Source organism: Cinclus cinclus, chromosome 2, assembly GCF_963662255.1.
Source record: "Cinclus cinclus chromosome 2, bCinCin1.1, whole genome shotgun sequence".
Classification (NCBI taxonomy): Eukaryota; Metazoa; Chordata; class Aves; order Passeriformes; family Cinclidae; genus Cinclus; species Cinclus cinclus.
In genome coordinates, this window is record NC_085047.1 from 96,572,589 (window position 1) to 96,597,958 (window position 25,370).

Here is a 25,370-nt window from a genome sequence, read left to right on the forward strand (position 1 = left end):
ATTATTATTGTCATTGTATCATAAAATCATAGCTTGATATAGGTTGGGAGGGAACTCTGTGGCTGAATACCTACACATAATTTCCTATTTTATTTTTATTTTTATACTCTACTTTTTAATAATCATTGACATATTTACAATAGATATTGTAATCACTTAGCAAGTACATTCTCCAAATAATTTCAGAAGCCAATGGGAAATGGTCTCTTTGTTTTCTGGCACTAAGTCCCCCTTATGTAGCAAGCACGTGGCTTGTCAGATGGATCTGCATGATTTTCCCTCAACCCACCAACTTTAAAATGTCAGCCTTTGTAACAGATTTTTCTCAGCTCTGTTGGGAAATTTCAACTCCCACGAGGCTTCAAAATTTACATAAACAAATTCTCCTACTCATACATTTCTTCTTTACTCCTACTTTACAAACAAAATTAACAGGTATCTACTTAAATTTAGTGACTGATGTTCTTTTATTCATGACCCAATCATTTGAAAAATTAAGACAGTCAACCTTTTTAAAAAGACAGTTTTGGAATGATATAACATTAAGAGGCAACTAGAAATAGTAGCAATAAAGTAAGGTAATTACTCCTTATCCAGAAAAAGCATAGCTACAGAAACTATCTGAAAACCATTTAGAAGGCTCTGTATTCAAAGTTCTTATCTCATCCTCTTTGACGCAATAATTGGGCATCAGATGATGAATTAATTCTTAGTGGACAGGTTAGAAAATCAAAATTAACATTCAAATTGGGCCATTCTTGGATGCTTAAGTAAAAGAATAAAGATAAAATGGTTGTGAAGACAGAATTAACTTTATATGTTCTGATATCCCTAAAGGACAGGTTCATTGTCAGGGTGATATGAATAATTATATTCTTAAACTTGTGTCATTTTCCAGAACCAATAATTTTAGATTCTTAATCAGTATAAAATTCACTGGAGCAAGTTACCAAGAGCAGCTTCACTCTAATTCATACAGAAATACACTTTACAGAATTCAGTCTAAGTGGGTTTCAGTGTAATTTATATAACTGCAAGACCCTCCACAAAAGTAATGTGAGGAGTCCTTTGTGAAGATGAAACATGAGCTCATGGTGCCTAAGAGGTACAAAACATATTCCTGTGGATACTTCTTTTAAATGTGTGCACCTGGGTGTGTTTATTACCTTGCACATTTTGAGTTCAGTTGTTTTTCTTGAGATATTAGGGGCTAATTACTAGGTTTGATAATGAAACCACATGTACGTCAAAGGTGGTACATTCATTCTCTTACTTTTTATTTTATTTTTTGGTCTTACTCTAACACTCACATTGAGATTTTTGCCATGCTTCCTCTATAGGTTGCTAGGTAGCAAGGCTTTACCCCCAAACTGTGAGATCTACTCTGCATGCTGAGGCTCTTTCCTTAGTGTTACTGAATATCCTCAGTGGCTTGAATCTTCTTTCTAAGGGGTTTCCTTGATTCAGAGCAACTACTTCCAAAAGTCATTGCTCTCTGTGGATTAGCCTTTTGCTCTGAAGTGCACAAATCCTCTCATATTGTACTTCAAGAAACCCTGCAGCAACTGAGTCATGGTCCCGATTGCTGGAAGTCCTGTGTGGTTGTGCCCTACTGCATGCTGAATGTGCCAATTGCTGTGTATAAGAGAGTTTATGTGAAAAATGGCCTCAAAGAGGCATAAGGACACAAATATTTATATGTGCAAAGGCTAATGAAAAAGTAATTTAAAGTCCCCAGCATCCAGAGGAGGGCAACAAGTCTGGTGAGGGGCTTGGAACACAAGACCTGTGAAGAATGACTGAGGGAGCTGGGATTGTTCAGCCTGGAGAAAAGGTGATTCAGAGGTGACCTCATCACTCTGTACAATTTCTTGAAAGGTGGATGTAGTCAAGTGGGGGTTGGTCTCTTTCTCCAGGCAGCACTGACAGAACAAGAGGACACAGTCTCAAGCTGAGCCAGGCAAGTTTAGGTTAGACATCAGAAAAAAATAGTGATTGGGCACTAGAATTGTCTGCCCAGGGAGGTGGTGGAGTCACCCTCCTTGGATGTGTTTAAAAAAAGACTGGATGTGGCACTCAGTGCCATGGTTTAGTTGATGAGAAAGTGCTAGGTTAGGTCATAGGTTGGACTTGATGATCTCAAAGGTCTTTTCCAACCTAGTTCATCCTGTGATTCTTAAAGTTGTCCTTTGCGTCTTTTTTTTTTTTTTTTCTCTTCTCACCTAGGGCAAATTCTGGATGTGCTGGAAAAGCATAATCTGAGTGACAAGACTCTTGTATACTTTACATCTGACCAAGGAGCTCATGTTGAAGAAATCTCCAGTGCTGGAGAAGTCCATGGGGGATACAATGGCATATATAAAGGTGAATATTCTCTGATTGTTCTTGAAAAATGCAAGAAGAAAGCATCTCCTTGGGTTTGCACCAAAACTGTAATGTACTCTGTGGTCAAGGTCAAAATCTTTGATCTAATAGAAATAAAGTAAGAATGTTTGTTTTCATTATTTTTAATGAAATTCATTGAGTTGTCTTATCTGTTTATAAGAGATTAGAATTTTCATTCTTTTAGTAGTTAGAGACTGTATAATTTGTTTTCCACTAATATTTTAGGGGTCAAGATGAAAGATAAGCAGCAATTTTTGGAAAGTCCTTCGCACAACTTGACTTTCAGTTGTAGAGCCAGAGATAACAAAGTAAATAGTCCTTTAGGTTGTTTTGTTGTTTTGTTTTGGTTTTGTTTTTGTTTTGTTGTTTTTTTTTTTTTTTCGTTGTTGTTTTGTTTGTTTTTTGGGTTTTTTTAAATATATATATATATATATAGTATCACAGAACTGCAAAATCTCATAGTAGTTGAGCCTGGGAGGCATCTCCCAAGGTCTGCAGTCCCAGCCCCTGCAGTTAGCTATAGCACATTGCTGAGGATTGTATCCATTCAAGCTATGAAAATCTCCAGTGATGGAAACTTCATAGCCTTCTTGGGAAATTTTCTCTAGTGTTTTATCAAACTCACCATAAAAAAAAGTCCACCTTTTTCTTATGTTTGAATGCAGTTTTCTGTGGTTAGTTGGTGCCCATTACCTCTTGTCCTGTCAGTGGCCCCCCACTGAAAAGAGTCTGTCCTCTTTACTCAGATAAATGCATGTAATGACGACAGATGGATAAGCTTCTGGTAAGCATTTCCTTCTCCAGGATGAACATCTCCCTCAGCCTCTCCTCATATATTGAATGGTCCAATTGCTTAATTATTCATTACCTTCCTTCAAACTCATTCCAGTATGTCCAGGTACCTTGGACTGAGGAGTTCTGCTCTTGGACCCAGTGTTCCAGGTATGTCTCAGCAGTGCTGAGCAGAGAACAGGACTTGCTTGCAGCGTTCTTCCTAGTGCAGCTCAGAGTGATGTTGTCCTTCTTTTCCAGAAGGGCACCTTGTTGCCTCATGTTCAGCTGGTTGCTCATTGGAATCCTTCAGACCCTCTCTGCAGAGCTGCTTTCCAGCCAGTTACTCCCCAGCCTTTGCTTTGCTAGAGGTTACTGCTGTGAAGATGCAGGACTTAGTATTTCCTTTGCTGAACATAATGGGGTTCCTTTTGGCCCATTTCTCCAAGCCTATCAAAGTCCCTTTGGATGGTAACACAATCTTCCACTCTTGCCAGATTTATATCACCCAAAAAACTTCAAAAAGGGAAAAATTCAGGCATATAGAGTAAGCAATAACCAAACAGAGAAGTTTTCAAGCAAGAGGACCCTACAGTTTTTAGTCAGTAGGTATCTGTCTGAGAAATTTTAAGAGAGCTTCAAAGCAAATTCTACACAAGAAAAACAAGGAGCACCAAAGTCCTGAGGTCTGTCTATCAGATGGGTCCCCTTGGGGTAACACCAGAGTGAAATGTATCTTCAACATTAGTGCATAGACCTTGCATAGTGATTTAAGTAATTAAGGAACCATATGGTTACATATCTGTAGCCGTAGGCACAGCCTGAGGTGTTTTAGAAGCTCTAAAAAATATTTGCCTTCTAGAGTGCCAAACATAAGGTGCAGGATAAATTATGAGAAAGGAAATAATACACTTGGGAATATTGCTTCTTGAGAAACTTTGATTAAATGAAGTCTTTTCTCTCAAGCCTTGCAAAATTTTGTAATCGTACTTACAGTGCAGAAAAAAACTTGAAATAGATCTTACCTGGATTAAGAAAAAAATCTGATTGATAGGTTTAGTTGGGTAGTAATGGGGCTTTTTTTTTTAAAAAAAAAAAGGAAAAATTGAGTGGTTTGCAGTTAACACCTGTGCTGTCCTGACAAATGGGTTAGAAAATAATCACAATGCAAGAAAATTATTATTTGATGAGAGACATTCTTAATAAAATTAAAAGAAATTAAAAGAACCATGCAATTAGTTGAATATACTTTCAACATTTTAAAATATGAGTTCTGCTTTCCATTCCACTGCCTGCATCTCAAAATCAGTCCTTAATTTAATGGGTGTATTATGCATCATTTTCAAAAGTAAAGAAAGTAGAAATTATCAATTAATTTCATAACTAGCAATTTTCATACATAGGAATTAATTCATGTTAAAATTCATATGTTATGAAAAGTGTTTGTACACTCTGTCAGGGTTAATGACAACCAGACCTGTGAAGCCCCAGTGTAGAGGAGATGAATCCCTCTGCAAACACCCCTGCAATGGCCCCCTGGAATTTTCTTTGAGATAAGAGAAACTACTTGCTTAGAATGACTCATGTTAGAAAAGTGTAAGCTCTTCTTCTTATCTTTTTAGAATATTATCAGTTAGGTTTGGTTCTTTATAATTGGTTGTCCCAAACAAAGAAAGATAATGTAGTTGCCCAAAATGTGTTAACCCTGTTTTCCATTGGTTTACTTGTGATCCCCCCAAACCCTATAAAAGTACATGTGTGATCCCCCATCTTTGGATTTGTAGCCTGACCCCTTCACAGACGATAATAAAGCCTGTGGAAAAAGTCTGAGCTGCTCTCCCGGTCTTTTTATGGCAGCTGGAAACTACAGGTTTGTGTGAGAAACCATGAAGCTGAGCGCCTGAAAGGCCAGCACTCACAAACCTTGGAACTTTCCCCTGCCCGACAACAGCAGGGCAGGGAACACAACAGAAGTTACACCCCAGGACTCAAGCTCTGATATAGCAATGTGTCTAAAAAAGCAAAAGGACAATCTTTGTGCTACTTGTGCTTATGTGTGCACACACAAGGAATTTGCTTCCTGTGGTGTGTAGTTTAAAAACCTGTGAGACATACACATCCTTTCTCCCTCCCCGTCTCTGCTAGTCAATCTCCACTAGTTACCTTTTTGTATATTGAGTGCTGTATGAATGCAAATATGAATCAAGCCACTTAACCCTCTTGTCAGAGCTGGAGCAGTATGCTCAGCAATAATTGGTTCTGCTCTAAAATCAAAAGCTCTCAGCCGATCTCCACAACTCTAGCTCACTAATTTCTCTTGATACCTAGCCAAATAAGTACCAATAATAAAATTTAAGAGGGGTTTGGAGAGTTAAGCTAGTGCTGCAAAACTCGATGCAAAAAAGGGGAAATTGCTGTTTGAAGGTTTTATTACTCTGGATTCTAACTACAGAACAGTTCACCATAAATTTGGATAGCTCTTGAAATTAGAAACCAGAGCTAACATAGTGTTTAATGAATTGCTGCCGTATACGGTCTGGTTTATTTCTGCAGTATTCCTCCTCAGAAGACATTATATAGTACTGAATACTGAAGTGATGGATCAAAGTATCTTTTCAGTGGCCTTTTTCTGATGGTTGGTTATCAGGATCTGTTCAGTAAATAAAATCCCTAAGAAAATCCTAATCCTAGAAAATATGACCTTGTTTTAAGATGTGAATCCTGACAATTTAGATTCTACAAAGATTCTTGACATTAATTTTATAAATTTTTCTCATATAAAGATGAATTTCCATTTTGAGTTTTTCTAAAGGCTGTGTATAGCTTCTATTACTTGTCCATGAGAACACAGTGCTTTCATTTACTATTTTGAAATGGGACAATTGCAAATTTCATGCAACATCTTGAAGTTTATTCACATTTCCTTATTGATATAGCATAAAGTAGGAAAAAGTTTTAAATCTTCCCTAGCTTAGATTTGTTTTGTAAACTTTTACAGTGCCTCTTTGCAGAGGCAAAATTCAAAAGATAATTGTCTCTTCCATCTCTCCTGTGATGGGGAGTTTTCACTTGTCCCTAATTTCTTGTTATTTTCCCATGGGAATTACTTGCCTTTCAAAATGGAACTAAATATACTAAAATAATAAGGGGCTTAACACAGTGTAACGTCAAGGTATCTTACTATTGGTTTTTGGGTATTTTTGCAAATGGTCACAGGATGTTTGTTTTCTCTTTTTGTTTTCTGACTATTAGTCAGATTTTGATTCATGACAATCCTTTGTCTCCTGACCCATGATTAATGTTTCAGTAGCTTTTCCTGAAGATCGTCCAAAGGTTTAAATCTAGATACAGCTTCTAAAACAAAAAATAGTGGCTATTTTAGTAAGAATTTATTCTCAAAAACTGAAGGCCTTCTTACCTGAACTCATGAAATACTTCTGGGATTTGTGCAAGATACTATTAATATTTTAATTAATTAAAAACATTACCATTTCATTAATACATTGATATTAACAATTTTATCTTGAAATATGGAAAGTAATAGGTGTAATAGAAGTATCTTCTTAAAAATTTCTATGTAATTTTTCCAGCTTTTTTTTTTCACTTCTATGATATTTGTCTGTTGAAAGTGTAGAATATTAAGGTATTGCTTGTGTATATGATTTCCAGGATACCTGCACTGTCTTCTTCTTAGGTGTTTTTCACTAACTGCCTCACTGAAGCATGTCCACTTGACCTAGTCACCATAGCTTTCCTTTAGGAGCAGAAATAAGGTTAGTTTTTCCAAACACCTTGGATTTCTACTTTCAAATAAGATGAGTAGAATAAATAAATTAATAGAATTTCCTCTATATTAACAAGATATAGAAGATGATTGATTTAAAGGAAACCATTATATTCTTCTTTGGTACCCTGAGATTTTGAATCTAAATATTTTGTGGTAATCTCTATTTAGTTTCTTAGAATTTGTTGTATTATTTGAATTTTTGAATTCTTGAATTACTTGAGCTTCAGTGTGATATTATATACATATACATATACATATACATATACATATACATATACATATACATATACATATACATAATTTATAGCAGTAAACAATGAAGGCAATAAAAACATCTCTACACTTTTTCTCAATTTCACTGGTGCATATGCAGACAGTACAAGTCCTCCCTCCCTATCACTTGTTGACATCTGCCCCATTTCATCACATATGGAATTTTCTGTTCAATCTCCTTAACATCTTACTGTCTTTTTGATATGTACATTTTGCCTGTACCTCAGATGTGCATTAGAAACAGTCTTTGTTTGTACTCAGGAAGCCCTTAGCACAGTATAGACACTTGACTACTGTCATGGTGCCAGAGTGAGTCATGAGTTCCGCTGCTAAGGGAGGTGGAGCCAAACACTGATAAAGCCAAAATGTGTGAACAACATTCATTTTAAGTGTTTTGTTTCTTAGAAAGAAACAAAAGAAAGAGGTATTATAATATTTTTTTCTTAATATCCATTTAAAAAAAAAACTTTCCTAAGGACTTAGACCCTGATTTTTTAAAAAATCTAGTACAGATCTGTGAGATCAAAACAAGAAATGAATACACAATATTTTTTAAAAAAATATTACAATAAAGCAAGTTTATATACTGCAGTGATAAGTTAGTTCAGCAGGGTTTCTTGAAGCTGTTAGTAAACCTTTTCCTTCCTGTAAGCCACAGAGAAATCAATCTGACCATTACTTTGGCCCCAGGAATCATGCTATGTGATAGCATGATAGAAAATATCTAGTGATATTTGTTGGAGTTTACTTTTGACTTGAAAGAAAGCAGTAGTTGACCTTTTTTTCAAAGTTTTTCAAATATTTTTATATTCTCTCTGAAGTGATCCAGATTTTGAAATAATCAACCCATCTTGTAATTTTGACTGAAACAAACTATCATCAGAGATAATTTCATTTGATTGGAAGAAATGTTAAATGAGAAATGTCCAAATGAGCCATATCTATTCTATTCACCTGTACAAGAACAACTCAGATTAAAAGTTAACAAAAAGAGTACACGAAACAAGTTTTAAATCAATAAAATAAAGAGTAAACTTGACATTGAAAATAAATTGTTGTTCAACCATTTTATAAAATAGGCAATAGTAACCAGTCTTGATTGTTGATATGTTTGGCATAACGTCCAGTATAAATGGGTAAAATAATTAATATATTTGTATTTCTCTATCATTCAAGAGATAAATTTGGATTGGAAGCTGTGTTTTTAGAAGAATATATTAAGGAAAGGGTAGTATGGTTATAATCCAGGTGATTTAAGAAAGTTATTTTAAATAGTTTTCATCATTCATCATTCATAATGTTAATAGTGATTTACTGCAGAGTTCCCCTTTATATATCATCCTTTGTAAAAGCTCTATTGCCAGAGTTAGGTAACAGCAGTCAATTTAAACCAGAGTGGAAATATATATATATATATATATATTCTTTTAGCTAAGATTTGAAATGAGGTTAAAATGAAAATTTGACATCATGTTGGGGATGACTGCAGAGAGTTATGTCTGTATTTTGCCTGCTCCTGCAGATTTTTCTGTAAAGGTGAATATAGACTATTGTTCAATATAACACTGAAAGGTGCAACTACTCAGAAAGTGTAAATAGTTAGGCAGGAAAATAGAGCCTGGTGTGTTTTGTGCTGTTTTAAAAACATTTTTAGAAGAATTTAAGAGAACAAAAATAACACAAAGGTAGGTTGCCTAGTGTTTGGGAGGCATACAGGCTACTAGGTTCCCGTCTTTTCTCTGTTTCTCTTTTGTCAATCTAAGCAAAATACAAAACTAATGAGCCAGGTCCTTAAATATGAAGAGATTTTTCTTTAAAATAATGACATTTTGTGGATTTTAAAAAAAAGTATTAGCCATTTAGATGTTTGCTACATGTTTCAAGAACAAGTAGTAAAACCTTGATTTCTTTTTTAAAGAAAAAAAGAATGCAGATATTTTGAACAAAGTTTAACAGCTAGAGTTTTAAAGATGATAAAGGTCCAGGGATTTGTAATCGTGTAATGGCATTAAGCACCTGCAGTCACTAAGCACAATTCTAATAAAAATGAACACCACGTAAGCAGAGATAATAGAAGACAGTCTTCTGCAATAACCTGTAATTCCTGCCCTGATTCCCTGCTATTCTCAGTCTCCAGAGATGTAAAAAAAAATATGCTCCAATTAGCCTTTTGAAAGGAAAACAGCAGTCACTTCTTCATAGACGTAAGTGAGAAGAAAGCCCTGCTGTGGAATCCATTTTGCTTTTTCTGCCTTACAGCAGGGCATCAGAGTTTGTGGAGTGTTCCTTTGTGCTTGGGTAATGTGCAATTTTTCTGTCCTTTTCTGCTGATTCAAGAAAATTGTACTGTGAACCTAAGAGCTGTGAAAGCGCCCGAATGTCTAGGTTTTCAGAATTGCAACATGTGTGAGAATCACATTTACCACTTACTTTGAAATTTCTCTGTCTTCAGACTACACAGGAGACAGCAGCATAACTAGATTTTTATTTGAACATCCAGTCTAGCTAGCCCTCTTACTATGTTCAGACAGGCATACAGAAACAAAAGGAAATTCATACCTAAAGCTACGTAAGGTATAGATCAATTCTTAGTGTTGTCTGTCACTTGATACTGTTCAGCCATAAAGCTGCTGTCATGTGTACACAGAATTAGGATCTGGCTCATGAACTAAATCACCTCCCTGGTGTAGCTGTTCATTAAAAGTATGTTAATTAGAGGATATCTGTAATTTTATGGCCTTATGCTTTAATTTTTATTTGGATTTAACAACTCCCACTCAACAGGATTTTCTGTGCACCGTAGCTCAGTCAGGTTATTAATCTTTCCTGCTGTGTAACACCTGATTCCCACCAAACTTTGAAAAACTTAATGACTGTTGTACAGGGGCAGAGTCATCTTTTCTACAGAAGATGGACACAGCCTATTAACATCTACATTGATCTTGACCCAACAATATAAACAATTGAGCAGCATACTTTTGGGTGAACACTTCCTTCTGGTGACAGGTGTTCTATGTCTTACCAAATAACACTTTATGAACTTAAATCTACATTTTCTTTAGAGTTGTGTTTTGAAAATAAAATTTCACTAGAATGTAAACAAAAATAGGGCATGCATCTCATTCTTGAGTTTTAGAATAGTCACGCTCTTCATCATGGGAATGGTATTACATTTACCTCAGCAATGACAGTAAACTTTTAAGAGTGTTCTAGAAGACTGATAATCCTGTTGAGATCTGATCTTGACTCTGTTTTAAAAAACCCTAAGAGCTTAAGCAAATATTGTTGCTTGACATAAGGCTGGATATTAGAAAGTCTAACTTTTCTGATGTCAGACTAGATGTGTCCCTAACTATTCAGTATTTATGAATTCTGATAAAGCCAGTGAAAAAAATAAGCAAAAAAATCTGATATAATAAAGAATCATGTGCTAATGGTCTTTCAGTCACAAGAAAAGGAAAATGTAAACATATACAAAAAAGAGTTGTCTGTCATGAAGTTACTACTTACCTTTACAAACAGTGAAAATCCCATAGTAAACCAGGTGGATCCTAAACCCCCTTTGCTGAAATGGAAAAGATCATTGAGAAATCAGTAAAATAGACTGTATAAATAAAATAGCATGAATATAGCATGTATAACAAGGCCTGGGGTTAATACCAAAGGTCTTGATGTCTATGAGGTGTTTTGGTTGTTTGAGATGCTGATGAAACAGAGCTGTTGAAATACTTTGTTGTAATATTTTTTTCTATTTTTCTTTTTTTTTGCTGTTTTTTAACTTGAAGAAGGGAAACACAGGAAAAAATAGTCCTGTAGTAGTTTTGACTGGACCATGAATTGCTGTTTGATTAATTTGATGGCAGAAGTCCAACCCATATATTCCTGTTTTTAAAAGACATTTTCATTGCATAAAATCTCAATTTATTTCCAAATGGCCCTGACTATGTTTAACTGTATCCAAAACCCATCTGTTTAACAAAGGTTTCTTTTTCAAGTGATGTATTAATGTCAAAGGTCACCCTGAACTGCTCTACATAGTCACAACTGTGCAGGGCATTGGTAATAGTATTTGTGATGCCTCTTCTTACAGAGTCGTGTCAATTATTCAGTAATGGTGACCATGCCGTCATAGAATAAACTCACTGCCCTTCTGCAAAAGGTGTTGGGAGGACTGGGCAGTGATGGATCTTGCAGAAACAGTAAATTACTTCAAGTTACTGCTGATATCAGTTGATAGTGCATTTGATGCAACTGGTTTAGTACACAAAGATTTCTTCCCAGCATCCTGAGAGTTATCATCACTGAAGTGAATTTCTTTCTAATGCATTGAATTGGAGAATTCAGTAACATACTTAAATCAGTACTTTCTTCTATATGAAGTCATTACACACCATTTTTAAATAAAATATCATGCACCTTCTCTGGATTCATGCCTCAGCCTTCTAGGTATAACTAATTTCTTTGGATTCTTGTTTTTTTTTAGGTTCACATCTCTACGGGGCACACTATCTAGGCCAATTCCTATGTGAAGATTCCAGTGAAGTGCCTTTTAATCGCCTATAACTACTTTTTTCTGTCATTTAAATGCATTTTATAACCTATGTCTAATACATATTGGTAAATTTACAGTGAGAAATTGCTACAGAAGTTAGAATATCTAGAAAATTAAAAATAGGATACGTACATCTAATGGAAAGATTCTAGCTCGGCAGGATGTTTAATTGGAAATTGAATCTTATGGGGTGGCATTATCTAAGAAGAAATTGAATTCTCAGTAAACAAAGCTAATTTTTTCAGGTGGAAAATCAACGAACTGGGAAGGAGGTATTCGTGTGCCAGGTCTTCTCCGTTGGCCTGGAGTGGTACAGGCTGGTGCCTATGTTGATGAGCCAACGAGTAACATGGATATATTTCCTACCACAGCTAAACTTGCAGATGTACAGTTACCCTCTGACAGGTATGCTCTGTAGTCATGTCTGCTTTAGAGAAAGTGTCATGAATGTTTATACATTCTGGTGATACCTATTAAGATAGATGTGAGCATGTAAATAGGAAACTAGATTTTATACTTGCAATATTATGTTGTCTCTTTTCATATTGACATACCGATAGTATTTTACAGAAATGTTGTATGTAAATACAGCTTAACTCACAGAATAAGCACCAAAAAGACAACACCATCAGAGCAATGTACTGTCAAAAAATCCTTGGACTTACTTACTATAAACAGAGATTAATGTATTAAAAAAGGTTCTGTTCTGCATGAATGAATTTGGTGGAAAACTAAACTTTAAGTGTAAATTACTTTAAACTTCGTGAGTTTAGCATTGACCATCTTAATATCACAAAATACATCAAAATGCCAGCTAGGCTTTTCTCACCCTTTTTTTTTTGGTGTTTTTTTTTTTTTTGTTTTTTTTTTTGGTTTTGTTTTTTGGGGGGTTTTTTGTTTTGTTTTTTTTTTTTTTGTTTGTTTTTTTCCTCTGTACCTAGTTAGTCAAATAATTCCATACAGAGTTTTGGATCCTGATAAGAAAAGCCTCTGGACTTCCACAATTCATAAGACACTCTCCTGGCACTGCTGTATCCCCAGGCTTTATCTTGTTTGAGAGATACAGTCTCAGTGGCAAGGTGCCTCTGCATAAAAGCTGTTGCTATCCAAATCCAGTAAGAGGAAAAACCTGTGCATATGCATATGCTTTGAGCCCACTTATGACTCACAAACAGCTTGTGAGCACAAAGCATCAAGAATCCACATGGGGAAGCCCAGTGGTGAGCAGAGTCACTCTGCTAATGATTATTCATTGAGTGTTTGAAGGAAATGGCAGGGCAGGACAAGTCTAAGGCATGAAAGATTAGTCAGGTTGGTCCTGAGAGATGCTCTACAAGCAGTAATATTGCCAAACCTCAGAAGTTCTGTTGTTCTTTATGTGGCAGATCTTATGCATTTTGTTTTCATATTGCTTGAGTGAATGCTAAATACTGATGTTTTCTTTGATCTCTGTTATAGAAATTCAAATATACTTGTGTAACTTCCACTTGTAGGTTGCTCCACTGTGATTCTTCTGTGTAAGACTGATGCCATAAATACTGCTTCATCTTAGATCATGGACTACCTTGAAGTGTTTTTGTTCCAGCAGCGGGGTTCATATAGCTCCACAAAATTCTTCCTGAGAAATTTAAAAATAATAATATAATTAATATTCTGTAATTTTTATGTAAATTGACTGACTCCTTCAAAGCATGATCAAATTGTCCATCAGCATTTAGAGAATTTATGTATATTTATGTGTATGTGTGTGTATGTGTTTATATGTGTGTGGGTGCGTAGTTGATAAATGAATATTTAAACAGTTAATTTTCAAATTTGAAATTACCACTCCTGTCTTAAATTCTGGAATACATAACATTCTGGGCAGAGAAATTGCCACTGCTTCTGGGGATTTCAGCACAGAACAACATATTTTTTCTAGTTTTAAGGTTACTTTGGCCAGACTACTCCCCAAAACCTGAACAGGTATATGTGAAGGACTGTATTGTAGCAATTTATTCACTTACATCTGTTCACTTTCTCAGAAGTGAAAAAAATAAAAAGTTGAGGGAACTATTCATAATGGCAAAATGTAAAATTGCTTCCTTGGGTAATGTAAAAATCAAAGGGAAGAGAATCTGAACATTTTTCTCCAAATTGACCAGTTGGAGGTGGCCATTCAGATTTGGGTTTTTTTAAGCAGCAGATGAGCAGAGTTATAATATCTTACCAGTAAAGTTATTATTTTGAGTTATCTTTCTGATTCTGAAATGCTCTCTTACTCAGGATTATTGATGGACATGATCTTCTACCTTTACTTCAAGGAAGAGTTACTCAATCTAAGCATGAATTTCTCTTCCATTACTGCAATGCATATTTAAACGCAGTGCGCTGGCATCCAAGAAACAGTAAGTAAACTTGACTGTTCACATTTTAAATATTTAATATAATTTTTATTGCAGCTTAAAAGGAATCAGGAGGAAGCCTTGGGCTATAGTAAAAAAAACAGTTGTTTAAAACATCTAGCCTTTTTCCTTTCACTTTTGTCTTTGCTGTTACATTCCTATTCACCATTTCACTGTTTGACATTATTTTGTTGTTATGTATTAATGTTACATATGAATGCAATACTGAGATCTATGGTATCTGAAAATGTCCTTTTTTAAAACCTTCATGAGAGAGAGTCTGTACAACAGAATGAAGTAGTCAAAGTTGACTTTTATATTGTCCTAAAAATGCACAAGTAGTAGGATGGTTTGCTGAATAACAGCACAAGAATGATGTAAGCCTGGCCATTCTTATCCAGATAGCAAAACAAAGAAGAATCACAAAGTCATAATTATGTAATAAATGGAAATGGTATTATAGAGTCCCTCTACATGTTTTTTGATGAATGACATAATTCTACTTTGTAGGCCAAGGAAAAAAGTATTTCTCACTGATTTGCTCTTTTTTAACAGCTTGCTGTTTCTGCTAGCATCTTTCTCATTAACCAAAGCATATTTCCCTTCCTGTAAAAATCTCTGTGCTGAATGAAGTTAAACACACATTTGTCCCATCGCAGTTGACATTGAAAGTTGACGATAATAATGATCCAAAATAAGCTTTGGCTTAGAATATTTTTATTTAAGTGTTTTGGGAAAGGACTTGTTCAATAGTCAATATGCAAACTTAAAGTATTTGGAAACTCTGTCTTGGTCGTCTGTACGCTGACTGTCTACCTGTCACGGATTTTAAAGCAGGAAAAGGGGAAATATTGCATATAGTATTTATTTACCATTACTGTGCCTCTGTGTCTTGCATTTGATAAATAATCAAAAGGAAGAACCAAGCAATCAGAAGTAGAACCATTTTGTATCTGGTGTTGGATAAAGTTATTCTGCATCTCAGGATGAAAGAAGTAGGCAGAAAAGCTGTTTTTCTCAAACATGCACCTTTGTAAGATGATATAACCCTTGTCTGAGGAAAGAGTCATCTATTATTCACTGAAGGGGAATGTGGTGGGAAGTGAATTTGAGCAACAGTGGGGGACTAGTGTTCTGTATTTACTTGATGAGCAATAGCAATGTAGATTGTGGTTATTCCTTTCTCCAAGGCATTCAAATGATAAAGCCCACTCAGAACCTGGCAGTGGGCTGGCTTTTGTACAGAAGGTGGTTGTGGTTTAGTTCCAGACAGAAACTAAGTCTGACAAAGCCACTATGTGGCTCTTTATTAGGATGGGGAAGAGAACTGGAAGAATAGAATTTAAAAGACTCGTTAGTTGAGATAAAGACAGTTTAATAGATAAAGCAAAACCCATACATGTCAACAAAGCAAAACAAGGAATTCATTCATCATTTCCCATTAACAGGCAGGTGTTCAGCCATCTCCAGGAAAGCTGGGCTCTGTCGCACATAGTGTTGGCTTGGGAAAACAGATGTCATCACTGAATATCCCTCCTTGCTTCTTATTTCCACAGTTTTCTATGCTGAACATAATGCCATTTGGCCTAGGATATGCCTGGGGTCAGTTTGGGTCAGCTGTCCCAGCAGTGCTCCCACACAGTGCTCCTTGTACACCCCCAACCAGTTCACTAGTGGAGTGGGGGGAGAGGCAGAAGAGCCTTGTCTGCTGAGTAATAAATAAAACATCCCTGTTATCAATGCTGTTTTCAGCACGAATGCAAAACACAGCCCCATACTAGCTACTGTGAAGAAAATTGGCTCTATTCCAGACAAAACAAGCACAAAGGGTTTTTGATATTCTGCCTTGTCAGTTTACATTGTAGTGAGAGCAGACGATAGCCAGGTATTCCTCTCAATTGTCTTACGTAGCAGTCCTCTGTGAGGGTTTCACATCATGTTCAGCATCTTCTGCAATTCTCTGGTGATGGTCACTAACCCAGTTGTCTAACTAGACTGCTCCTTCCTTCATTAAACATGTAATTTCTATTCATTTCAAAGATGCACTTACTGAAGAACAAACCAACAACAGCTTAGAAGAGGTAACTTAAAACCATTAAGGAAAATGGGATGTTTGTATTTATTGATTAAAGTACAAGGTACTGGTACATATATTGTGTATATGCACTTATTAATGCATATATCATGAGATTTATTTTCTGGGAAGTCTCAGTTTGCATGTCAGTGACATCTTGCATATTCCACTAACTTTTCTGGACACTCAAAGTGTAGGATTAGCTTTGATCCTCAGAAAAAATGCATATACCAAGAACTGAGAGGGAAGCTAAATTCTGCTTATATATTTGGTTCCTTTTTAACTCCATCACCCCACAGTTCCCTTAGTAACTCCATCTTTTCCATTATTAGATTTCCACTGTGCTTCATTCCAAACCACCTTCTTTTTTGTTTAATTTTTGACTCTTAAAAATATATATGAAACAGGCAAATGTAGTGTATGTTAAAATTTTGGTAGTTGCACATCTTTCCCTTGCTTGCAATATTCTAGTCTGACTTAAGCAAGCATGTTTCTCACAGCATTCAGGGAAGGTCAGAAACTTCAGAGTGAACAATTGCCATTTTGCATTTATATATTTAGAGGCTAAGAATTCCTCATAACCAAATCAATACGCATCTTCATTAAGTTATATTAGTTAGGTCAGTTATTGCATTCACAATGTACTTTCCCCTTCATCAGTCCTTTAAAGGAGCTTTTAGAGGATGTGTGGTATGCAATGATCTTCTCAAGCAAGTAATCCGAATTTAAACCTTGTACTTTCTATAGAGTCATGAGGAAAACAATCTCTTGGGTTTTTTTCTCTTTTCTTCATCTTTATCAGCCACAAAAATAAGCTAACACCATTTTTTCTTTGTGTCATTTTGACTCACATTTTACCTCATGCTAGAAAATAATGCACATAATTCTTCTCATTCCGAATTAAAAAAAAATAAATTAGTGAAATATCAGGAAATTTACTTTTGTTTTCACAGCCTTGCACATACTGATACTTCTCAGAATCACAGTTACAGAATAAGCTGAGTTGGAAGTGACCCACAAGAATCATTGAGTCCAACTTGCTAGAATTTCCTTGGAAACAGCCAAGATGTATATTCCTAGTCCTTCAAGGATGATTTCTTGTTATTTTGAAACCTTATAAATATTTGTAATTTAATTTATCTGTTAAAAATACAGAGAGGAAGACATGTGAAAAGTGAATTCCCATTATCAGTACTTCTTCTGCACAGCTGTCTGGTGTATCATCGAAGTACCAATATATGAAAGCAACACCTTTAGAAAAAAAAACAATACATTTTCTTTCTTCCTAGTAGGGTGCAACCACCCTGGTTTTAATGCATTCAGTAATTTTTTTAACCATTAAGTATTTATATTGAAAATAAAATAGATGTAGGATCTTTTTTACTTTCTTGAGCTGATCCACCCAAAATTTTCTGTTGTTTACTGTGATGTATGACACTTTGGCCTGTTGTGAGTCTGACTACATGTTCTTCTACTTGAGCAAATTGACCAGTACTTTTGTATTTGCTAACTTTATAATTTAGCATAACTGAGTGTAAAAAAACTACCAAGAGCACTGTCTCCAGAATATTACTAGCATATGAATCAGTACTATTAAAAATGCATTGCTATGAAAACTTAATTAAAAGGGGAGGATTAATCATATACAGAGCAAATCTATAGTTGAATGAAACTGCGTCTTTCAGGTTGCACTGATTGTGTGTAAAATCTTTTTTTTGATAAGGAAGAAATATATTGCAATGCTGTATAATAAATATTGAGAAATACAATGCAATACAGTCTGCATTATAAAGAAATAATGATCTTCACAGTATTTTTGTACTATGGATAAAAATAGAATAATGTTTCTGATAAATGCTAGAATGACTTTACTAGCAGCACTTCACCTTTTCTATTTAAAAATGGATTTAGTTATTCAGTGGAATATGTCTATGCCATTCAGTAAACAAAAGATTTTCTATGACAAGTTCAATTGAAGCAAACTAGACTGCAGAGCCTAACTAGATTATCGTGTAAATATAATGAGTTTTAAAGACAGTAGAAATTCACTGAAAAGCTTTATATAGAAATTTCTCACTTTGCTTCACTTAACAAACAAGATACATTTCAATTAGTGTTTATATTGACTTTCTTGAATGTTATGATCTACCTCAATTACTGAAATTATTTCAATTAAATTCACCAATGAGGGATACTTTCTGTAATATCACAGATTTCACAGCTATTCTGATTCCTGTCTGTTGCAATGTTCTCCAGATTTCAGCAGCATTTCATGAGATATATTTTGTTCTATGGCTAAAGGTTATAGACCCTTTCTAGACGTGAATTTAGCCTTTTCCTACTGTATTTAGCTGAATTTAGCTGTAAAATTTAAGGTTAAAAACAAACAAAAAGTAAATGAGAGAGAAATATTTTGGTTTGTAGTTTTCAGTTTGAGTATACAGGATAAATTTACAGAATAGTGTTTTGGGTTTTTTAAGAGGTTCCTCCAGATTTAGTTTGGCTAAAGTCATTGGAATCATAATAAAGAGAGGACAAAGCATGAAAAATCTGCTTAGAAGGGTCATTTTGTAACAACTTCTGGTTTGGACAAGTGCAACCTTTCTTGTGAAATTGAGTTAAAATAAGACCCGTTTCTGAAGAAATTAGAGATGAGGAATACCTTCTACTTCTCCTTAGCTCTCAAAAGCCCAATGTTACACATGCCTTAAAGGGTTGTAAGGGTTATCTTATAAATTAAGGGGGCTTGCATTATTTTTGGTGCCATTTGTAGCTTAATTTTTCATAACATGACATTCAGTGTTAATAATTAAAAACTGTAAAATTAATTAATAGTTTAAGACACTGGCTTGTGAGCACAACAGTGCACTCAGAGGAAAAAAAACAGAAGTTGGAGTTTAGACAAGTAACAAAAACTGGAAAACTTCTATAAAGCTCTAGAACAAGCTTTTTTTACAGTAAAGTTCTCAGTGAGAGGGTAGGTGAATCTAGTGGTTGTCTCTAGCAAATAGAAATGCATTAACATGTATGTGAGGGCAATTGTGGAGTGTTACGTGGTGCCAAAACACTTGCTTGTAAATACCTGTCCTTCCTTGTTTGGTCCTCTTAGTGCATCTAAGAAATATAGTTACCCAGACATCCACAAAGTAAATGAACATTTCTGGTTGCTCTGAATTAGAAAGAATTAGAGTTTTTCCTAAGTACCTGATATTTAAAAGATCTCTCTTAATATTACTTCCACTTTCTGAATATAAACAAGAAATTTCAAATCATTCATTCTCTAAAGCCTCATAAGTTTATTTTTATTACTTTCTTAGCAACAACAGAGGAAATTTTTCTGCGTGTTCTTTACCATAGGGTGAACAAATGCTATAGCAGCTTCATTTGTAAGATGTGGGATGTGCTTGTCATACACAGAAGACCCATTGGCAGAATCCATACCCTTGCCTAACTTTTTCCTATTCTTTTTGCTTGCTTCCCTGAGGAGCTTTTTCCATTTACGGTTTATTTCCCTTCACCATGGGGAACAAAGCGCTTAGAAGATGTTTTTACAGATTAGTAGAGACTCACATTGACCCTGAAAATGCCAACAGTTATAGTTGCTTTCATTGCTTAACAGTACAAAGGAAGGTAAATTTAACAGAAGCTTGATCCGGAAATTTCTTCTTTTGCACAATGCCTTCAAAGGAGAGATACTACCATGTGACTTTCACTGCTGTCAAGGAAACATTTTGTTTCCTTACAAAAAAGCATCTTTTTTTTTTTATCAAATCTTATCACACCAACCTTGTATCTTTTCTCAGAAAAAAACAGATGAGAAAGGATAAAACAGAAAGAATAAACATTTAAAGGAATAAAACTTTCCTACTGTCACAAAATAAAATCTAGATTTCTAGCTAACTTTTTCTTTAGTTGTAGTAAAATTGATGCAGGAACATTTTTGTCTTATTGGGCTGTTCCCCAGTGAAAGACCATGGTAAATGTCCCTTGACAGTGGCATAATACACACATACTTTCAGTGATCATATCAGAGTGCTTTTTCTTCATATAAAAATAGAAATCATAACATACTGGTCTGTTGAATTCCAAATATCTTGACCTAAATTAGTAATGTTTTTAGTGAACACAGAGAGGTTGACAGGTTTCAGTGATCATATAAAAGCAAAATTATTTAAAGTAGATAATTCAGTGCTATTTAAACTTCAGCTTTAATGGTGTGCTGTCAAATATTTTGTCATGCACTTGTGATGTGTGCAAAAGAAAAATTTTAATGTATTTTTTCTGTACACTTCAGGGCTAGCACTTAAATAGAAAAAGGTATCTGAGTTAGAGCAACTGTCTGATATATTTTAATTTATTTATAAGTTTAGCAGTAGTCAAAATAACAACCACATAAAAGACTAGGTAAAAATGCACCGCAACTTTCAAAAATTTATTTTAGCATTCCAACTAACATTAAAAGTGAGTCTTTAACAATATCTGGAGCACTGCACTTCCAAAAATATCTTTAGTTCAATGTTGGATTTGAGCCTGCAGCATTTTGCATGTTACATTCAGAACATAGCGCTGATTCATCCTAATTTTAAAATCAGATTCAAATGGCATATGTTGTCTTAGGCAATGTTCTTCAAGGGAAGTAGTCAATGCATGCACAACCCACATGGATTATACTGTGTGCCACAACCTCTAACATCATATTATTACTCCTAGAAAATAAAGAAAATTATCTGTTTGTTAGAGAAATTCCCTGGAAACTTAACTGCCAATAGCAAGGTGACTTCTCAGTGTGGCATAAAAAGACCCTGCCATAAAATAAACATAGAAGAAAAGAGTAAATGGTTGCAGGTTAGGTGCACTTGGGCAATACAGTGGTGCAAGCCAGTGTGCATCTGCGGATGTTGTGCACTCTTTACCATGTAGCTGCTTCTAAATTTATGTTCTGATCAGTACTTTGGACAGAAAACACAAGCAGAATTACTCAATAATCAGTGAAACTGTTCTCAGCCTGAGAAAAGCTCACATCTCAGTACAAAGAGTTGTCTTTCTGTTGATTTCAGACCATTTTATGTTGTCTCAAAATATCAGAGGGTATGTAACACAATGAGTTTTTCAAGTATATTTTCTTAAGGCATCTACAGTTTCCTAAAACTAAAAGTACAGGGGAAAAAAAAAACCCACAGCGAAACACCAAACAGATTTCTATAATTTGTTACTTTTTGTGTTGTTCTTAGTACAGAAATTTTGTATTGGATTTGTATGAAAGCTTTTTGAAACTGAAAGAGACTACATTTCACTTGCAGTTTTTTATCATAGCTCTTTCAATGACCTCCTAGTAGAAGAGCAAATTAGGTGAAATAGTATAGAATAGGTTCCTGCACATAGTGATATTTTTCACATCTATTCAAAGTTTTACCCCCAAATTTATTGAAAATAATTCTTCAGATGCAGTTCATTCATTTTCAGGAGAATTTTATGATTTCTTGGTTTTGGGACTGTAAGGTGAATATCTCCGACATTCAGTTACTCAGTCCTCTTCAAGACTGACATTTTAAAGAAAAATAGGTTTCTAGCATTCACAGTACAAGGGGAAAGAAATCATGGTTCACTCAAAAAATTAAATGTCAACAAGACTATAAAACCTCAATAAATACAATGATAATTTAGGACTTAGAATTAGCACTAATTCAATAAAGAAAGGGTGACCCTTTTAGTATTAAGAATTGTTAGTCATCCTTAAGATAATTTTGTCATTACCACGTGTGTGCTAATTTTTCATGTACAACCTGTTGCCTGTCTGCTGAACATTAATTTTTAAATGGTATTATATCATAGAAGCAAGATTCTCCATCATCTCACTTGCTCAGTGAAAAGAGTAGAGTCTTCAAGACTCCATAGAATTATGAAGATTAACTTAATTATGTTATCTGTGCTCTCTTCAATGCCATAAGAGTTTTATAGGCAGTTTTTCAGTCTGTAAGTCTTATATTTCTATGTGGTCCTGTTTGGTGACAAATAGAGACTGATTTTCAGTCCTGAAAGCTTATAATTACCTTAGCATTAATTCATATCCTTGACAGCAAAATTACTTAGCCATAAATCTTTGTAGTTTGGACTCAAAACTAATGTCTTGATTACTGTGCTGTTGATAATTCCAGTTTGAATTCTGTACTCTAGCTCTTTACAGAACTAAAATTCTGGGAGGTTTTAGTTGATTCACATGTTTTTGTTTGTTTGTTTGTTTGTTTGTTTGTTTGTTTTTTGGGGTTTTTTTGTACAAAGTTCCCCTCCCATCCCTACTCAATGCCAAGCTCCAAATACTTTATTATCTTCCAAAACCAGCGTTGTTATTTAATCACTTGGTGAAGCTGCTAAAACAGTACCATGATACGTGAACACAAAGTTAATTAGAGAGAGGTAATAACAAAGTATAAATGGTTTAATGAAGATTTTGACTTTAGCACTACGAAAACTTAAATATTAGACAAGAAAGTATGAGTAAATAAACCTACCTGAGTGAAGGATTACTTATTCTCTGGACATGGCATCTCAAAACTCTGGGATTTCTTTTGAAAGTGCTTTTCTCTAATTCTAGGATGCTCTGTGAAACATTGTAATTAGGACTCACTAGTTCTTCATGACCATGGTGTCTTAGAACTGTAAATCCTTTAGTTTTGTCAGGGTCTAAATCAACTTTATCCCACAGCTGGTCATGGAGGCAATTTCATGCACTTTGTTTACCTCTTCATCTCTCAAATTATCCCAGTCTAGCAAATGGGAATTTGTTTCAACTACATTGCTGTTTGCTTTTGATCAGCTGTTCCCTTTTTGTCTCAGACATGGTTAAGTTGTTATATGGAAAAATTCCTGTCTACTGGAGCTAGACTGTGGGTTTTAAGGCATTGATATAAAAATAGAATTTGCTGTGCTGTAGGAAATCCTTCTCTGTTTTATGTAGAGGAGAAGCTTCGGGAAGGCTTAAACTGTCTTGGACATTGTGTACAGCTGTGTAATAGGCCTGTATATGGGTAACTTACTCCTCCTGTAAATTTTGATCTGCTCTTGCAGAGCTAGTTGTGGAATCAGATAACCTTTTTTATGCTTAATGTTTTGTTTTTTTTTTATGTTTGATAGGTGATTAGTGATCCAAAGTTCTGAAGTTAAAGCTAGACAGTATCTGTGAGATTCAGCAGGACAGGCAAAGCTTTCAAAGTGAGGGTGAAGATCTGGATGACTGCTAAATTGTTTAGCAGGTCCATCTGCCTGGTCTGACTATCACTTGAATGCACTTTGGTTGGAAGATTTCCTATTCTATAATCCTAGCTGAATTTCAGCTTCCTTTTTATATCTATAGAGTCTAAGTTCCAAGACCTCGGTTAGAAATTCCCTTTGGGTATCAGTAAAGAGTTGAAGAGAGAGTTTAATCTTGGACATGTTCAGGGTAAATTACAGCTAGTTAGAGACTTCTTTGGAAATGTTAGAAAAAGTGTGTTTTAATTAATAACAAGATGAAACAGGTAAATGTTTGTCAGTGTGCAGTGCACTATAGTATGAAGGAAGGATTGCTGAAAGCCACTGCTGAATGCTAAACCAAACCTGGTTTACAGCTGAAAATCATTCATGTAATCCATGGATGAGGAATATGTGTAATGTTATTTGTCTTGTCAAGAACAACATAAAAATGCTCAGAAGGGGCCATAGTAGTGAATAAAATAGAAAAACATTTCCTAGTCTTTCCTGTTGCCATTACTGTTGTCACATATTTTATAAGGAATACTTTGACAAAGAAACCAGCTAAAATTGAGAGATGGAGGCTGAGTTTGCAGAACTATGAATTAAAAATTTAATGTAAGATTCAACAGTCCAAAACCACCTGCCAGTATGCAGATGTTTCTATTTCATAATATCATGTCATCACTCTTTTATTTGCAGTGAGGAGGGAGGGCATATATAAAATTTATATCTGTCATTTAGTGCCAAAAGCACTTTCAGTTATTCTGAGAAAGTACAATGTGTAACTGAATGACTTCAGACTGCAAACAGTTTTATATTCTCTTTATTTATATCAGTTCTTAAAACAAGGGGTTAGGCCCCTTAAAGAAAACCATAATGTATGGCATTATACTCTTAGACCAATAAAAAGATGTAGAATTTCATGTTCAAGGATAAAGCTTTCTTTTTTTAACTTGTCTTTGTAATTGTCTTGTTTAACATATCTTGGACCTCAGAGTGCCACAAGAAGTAATTATAGGTGTTGGATTAAGTTTATGAAATAAGTGCCCTCTTCAAAGATACTTTGAGGCTTGTTAGAATTATTACACTAAATTATATAGTTAGTAAAAAATAAAAGATCAAGCAAAGTCAACAAACATGGTTTCTACCACCTCATTCACAGAAGTTGTCTACCTACTGTGCTGTAGAAACTGGAGGGGAAAAAAACCCCCACCAGTATTCTTTTTGCCACTCATGTATAATCAAAACCCCTCTCCCTTCATGACCCATGAAAATTACTGGATAGAAGTTTTAAGTCATTTTTAGGAGAGATGTCAAGCACTGCCTGAAGTTCTAGCACTTTTGTCTTTTTTTACGCAAAAATCTGTAAGAAAATGTAGCACAGACAATGAAAGACAGTGGCTGGGTTTCCTGAGGTCCATTGCTGCATTCTTCTAGTTTGAAATGAACTCACTCCATAGCTGATTACATCTCAGCTGAGCACTGTGGGCACTGTGTAGGACTCCTATGCTGATGAATCTCTCCAGGAGGCCCAAGAGCTGGGAAGGGCTTTGTTCAAATGCTGCACCCAGGTCCATGCATCACATAGCTCTAAACCTGGATTTACTTCAATACATCAAGTAATATGCCATGTATACATAAACATGTATGTGCCATAACAAGAAAAGGCAACAAGATGTTTACAACTGAGATGCTGAGTAACTGAGGAATGTATGTTTGGAGGGAGATGATGTTGTTAAGCAGACATGAGTTTAATCTTCAGGGAGGTAAGATGTGAATGCTGAACACTGATTATTCTACAAGGCAGAAGTTTTTCTACAAGTTGTCTGGTGAACAGGACAGTTACACTTGGTAAAACTTGATTCAGGTTGCTGCTCCTTCTTCCTATAGGCCTTGAGACAACATTATATAAAT

General features: G+C 35.1%; 1 protein-coding gene across 1 annotated transcript in view; it reads left to right on the forward strand.

Annotated features, from left to right (window-relative positions):
* Positions 1-25,370, forward strand: part of STS (steroid sulfatase) — an 83,499-nt gene that overhangs the window by 43,471 nt on the left and 14,658 nt on the right. The window contains exons 7-9 of the mRNA XM_062515097.1: positions 2,227-2,364; positions 12,014-12,173; positions 14,034-14,155. Of these exons, the coding sequence (XP_062371081.1) occupies positions 2,227-2,364; positions 12,014-12,173; positions 14,034-14,155 (420 nt within the window). The remainder of the gene's footprint in view (positions 1-2,226; positions 2,365-12,013; positions 12,174-14,033; positions 14,156-25,370) is intronic.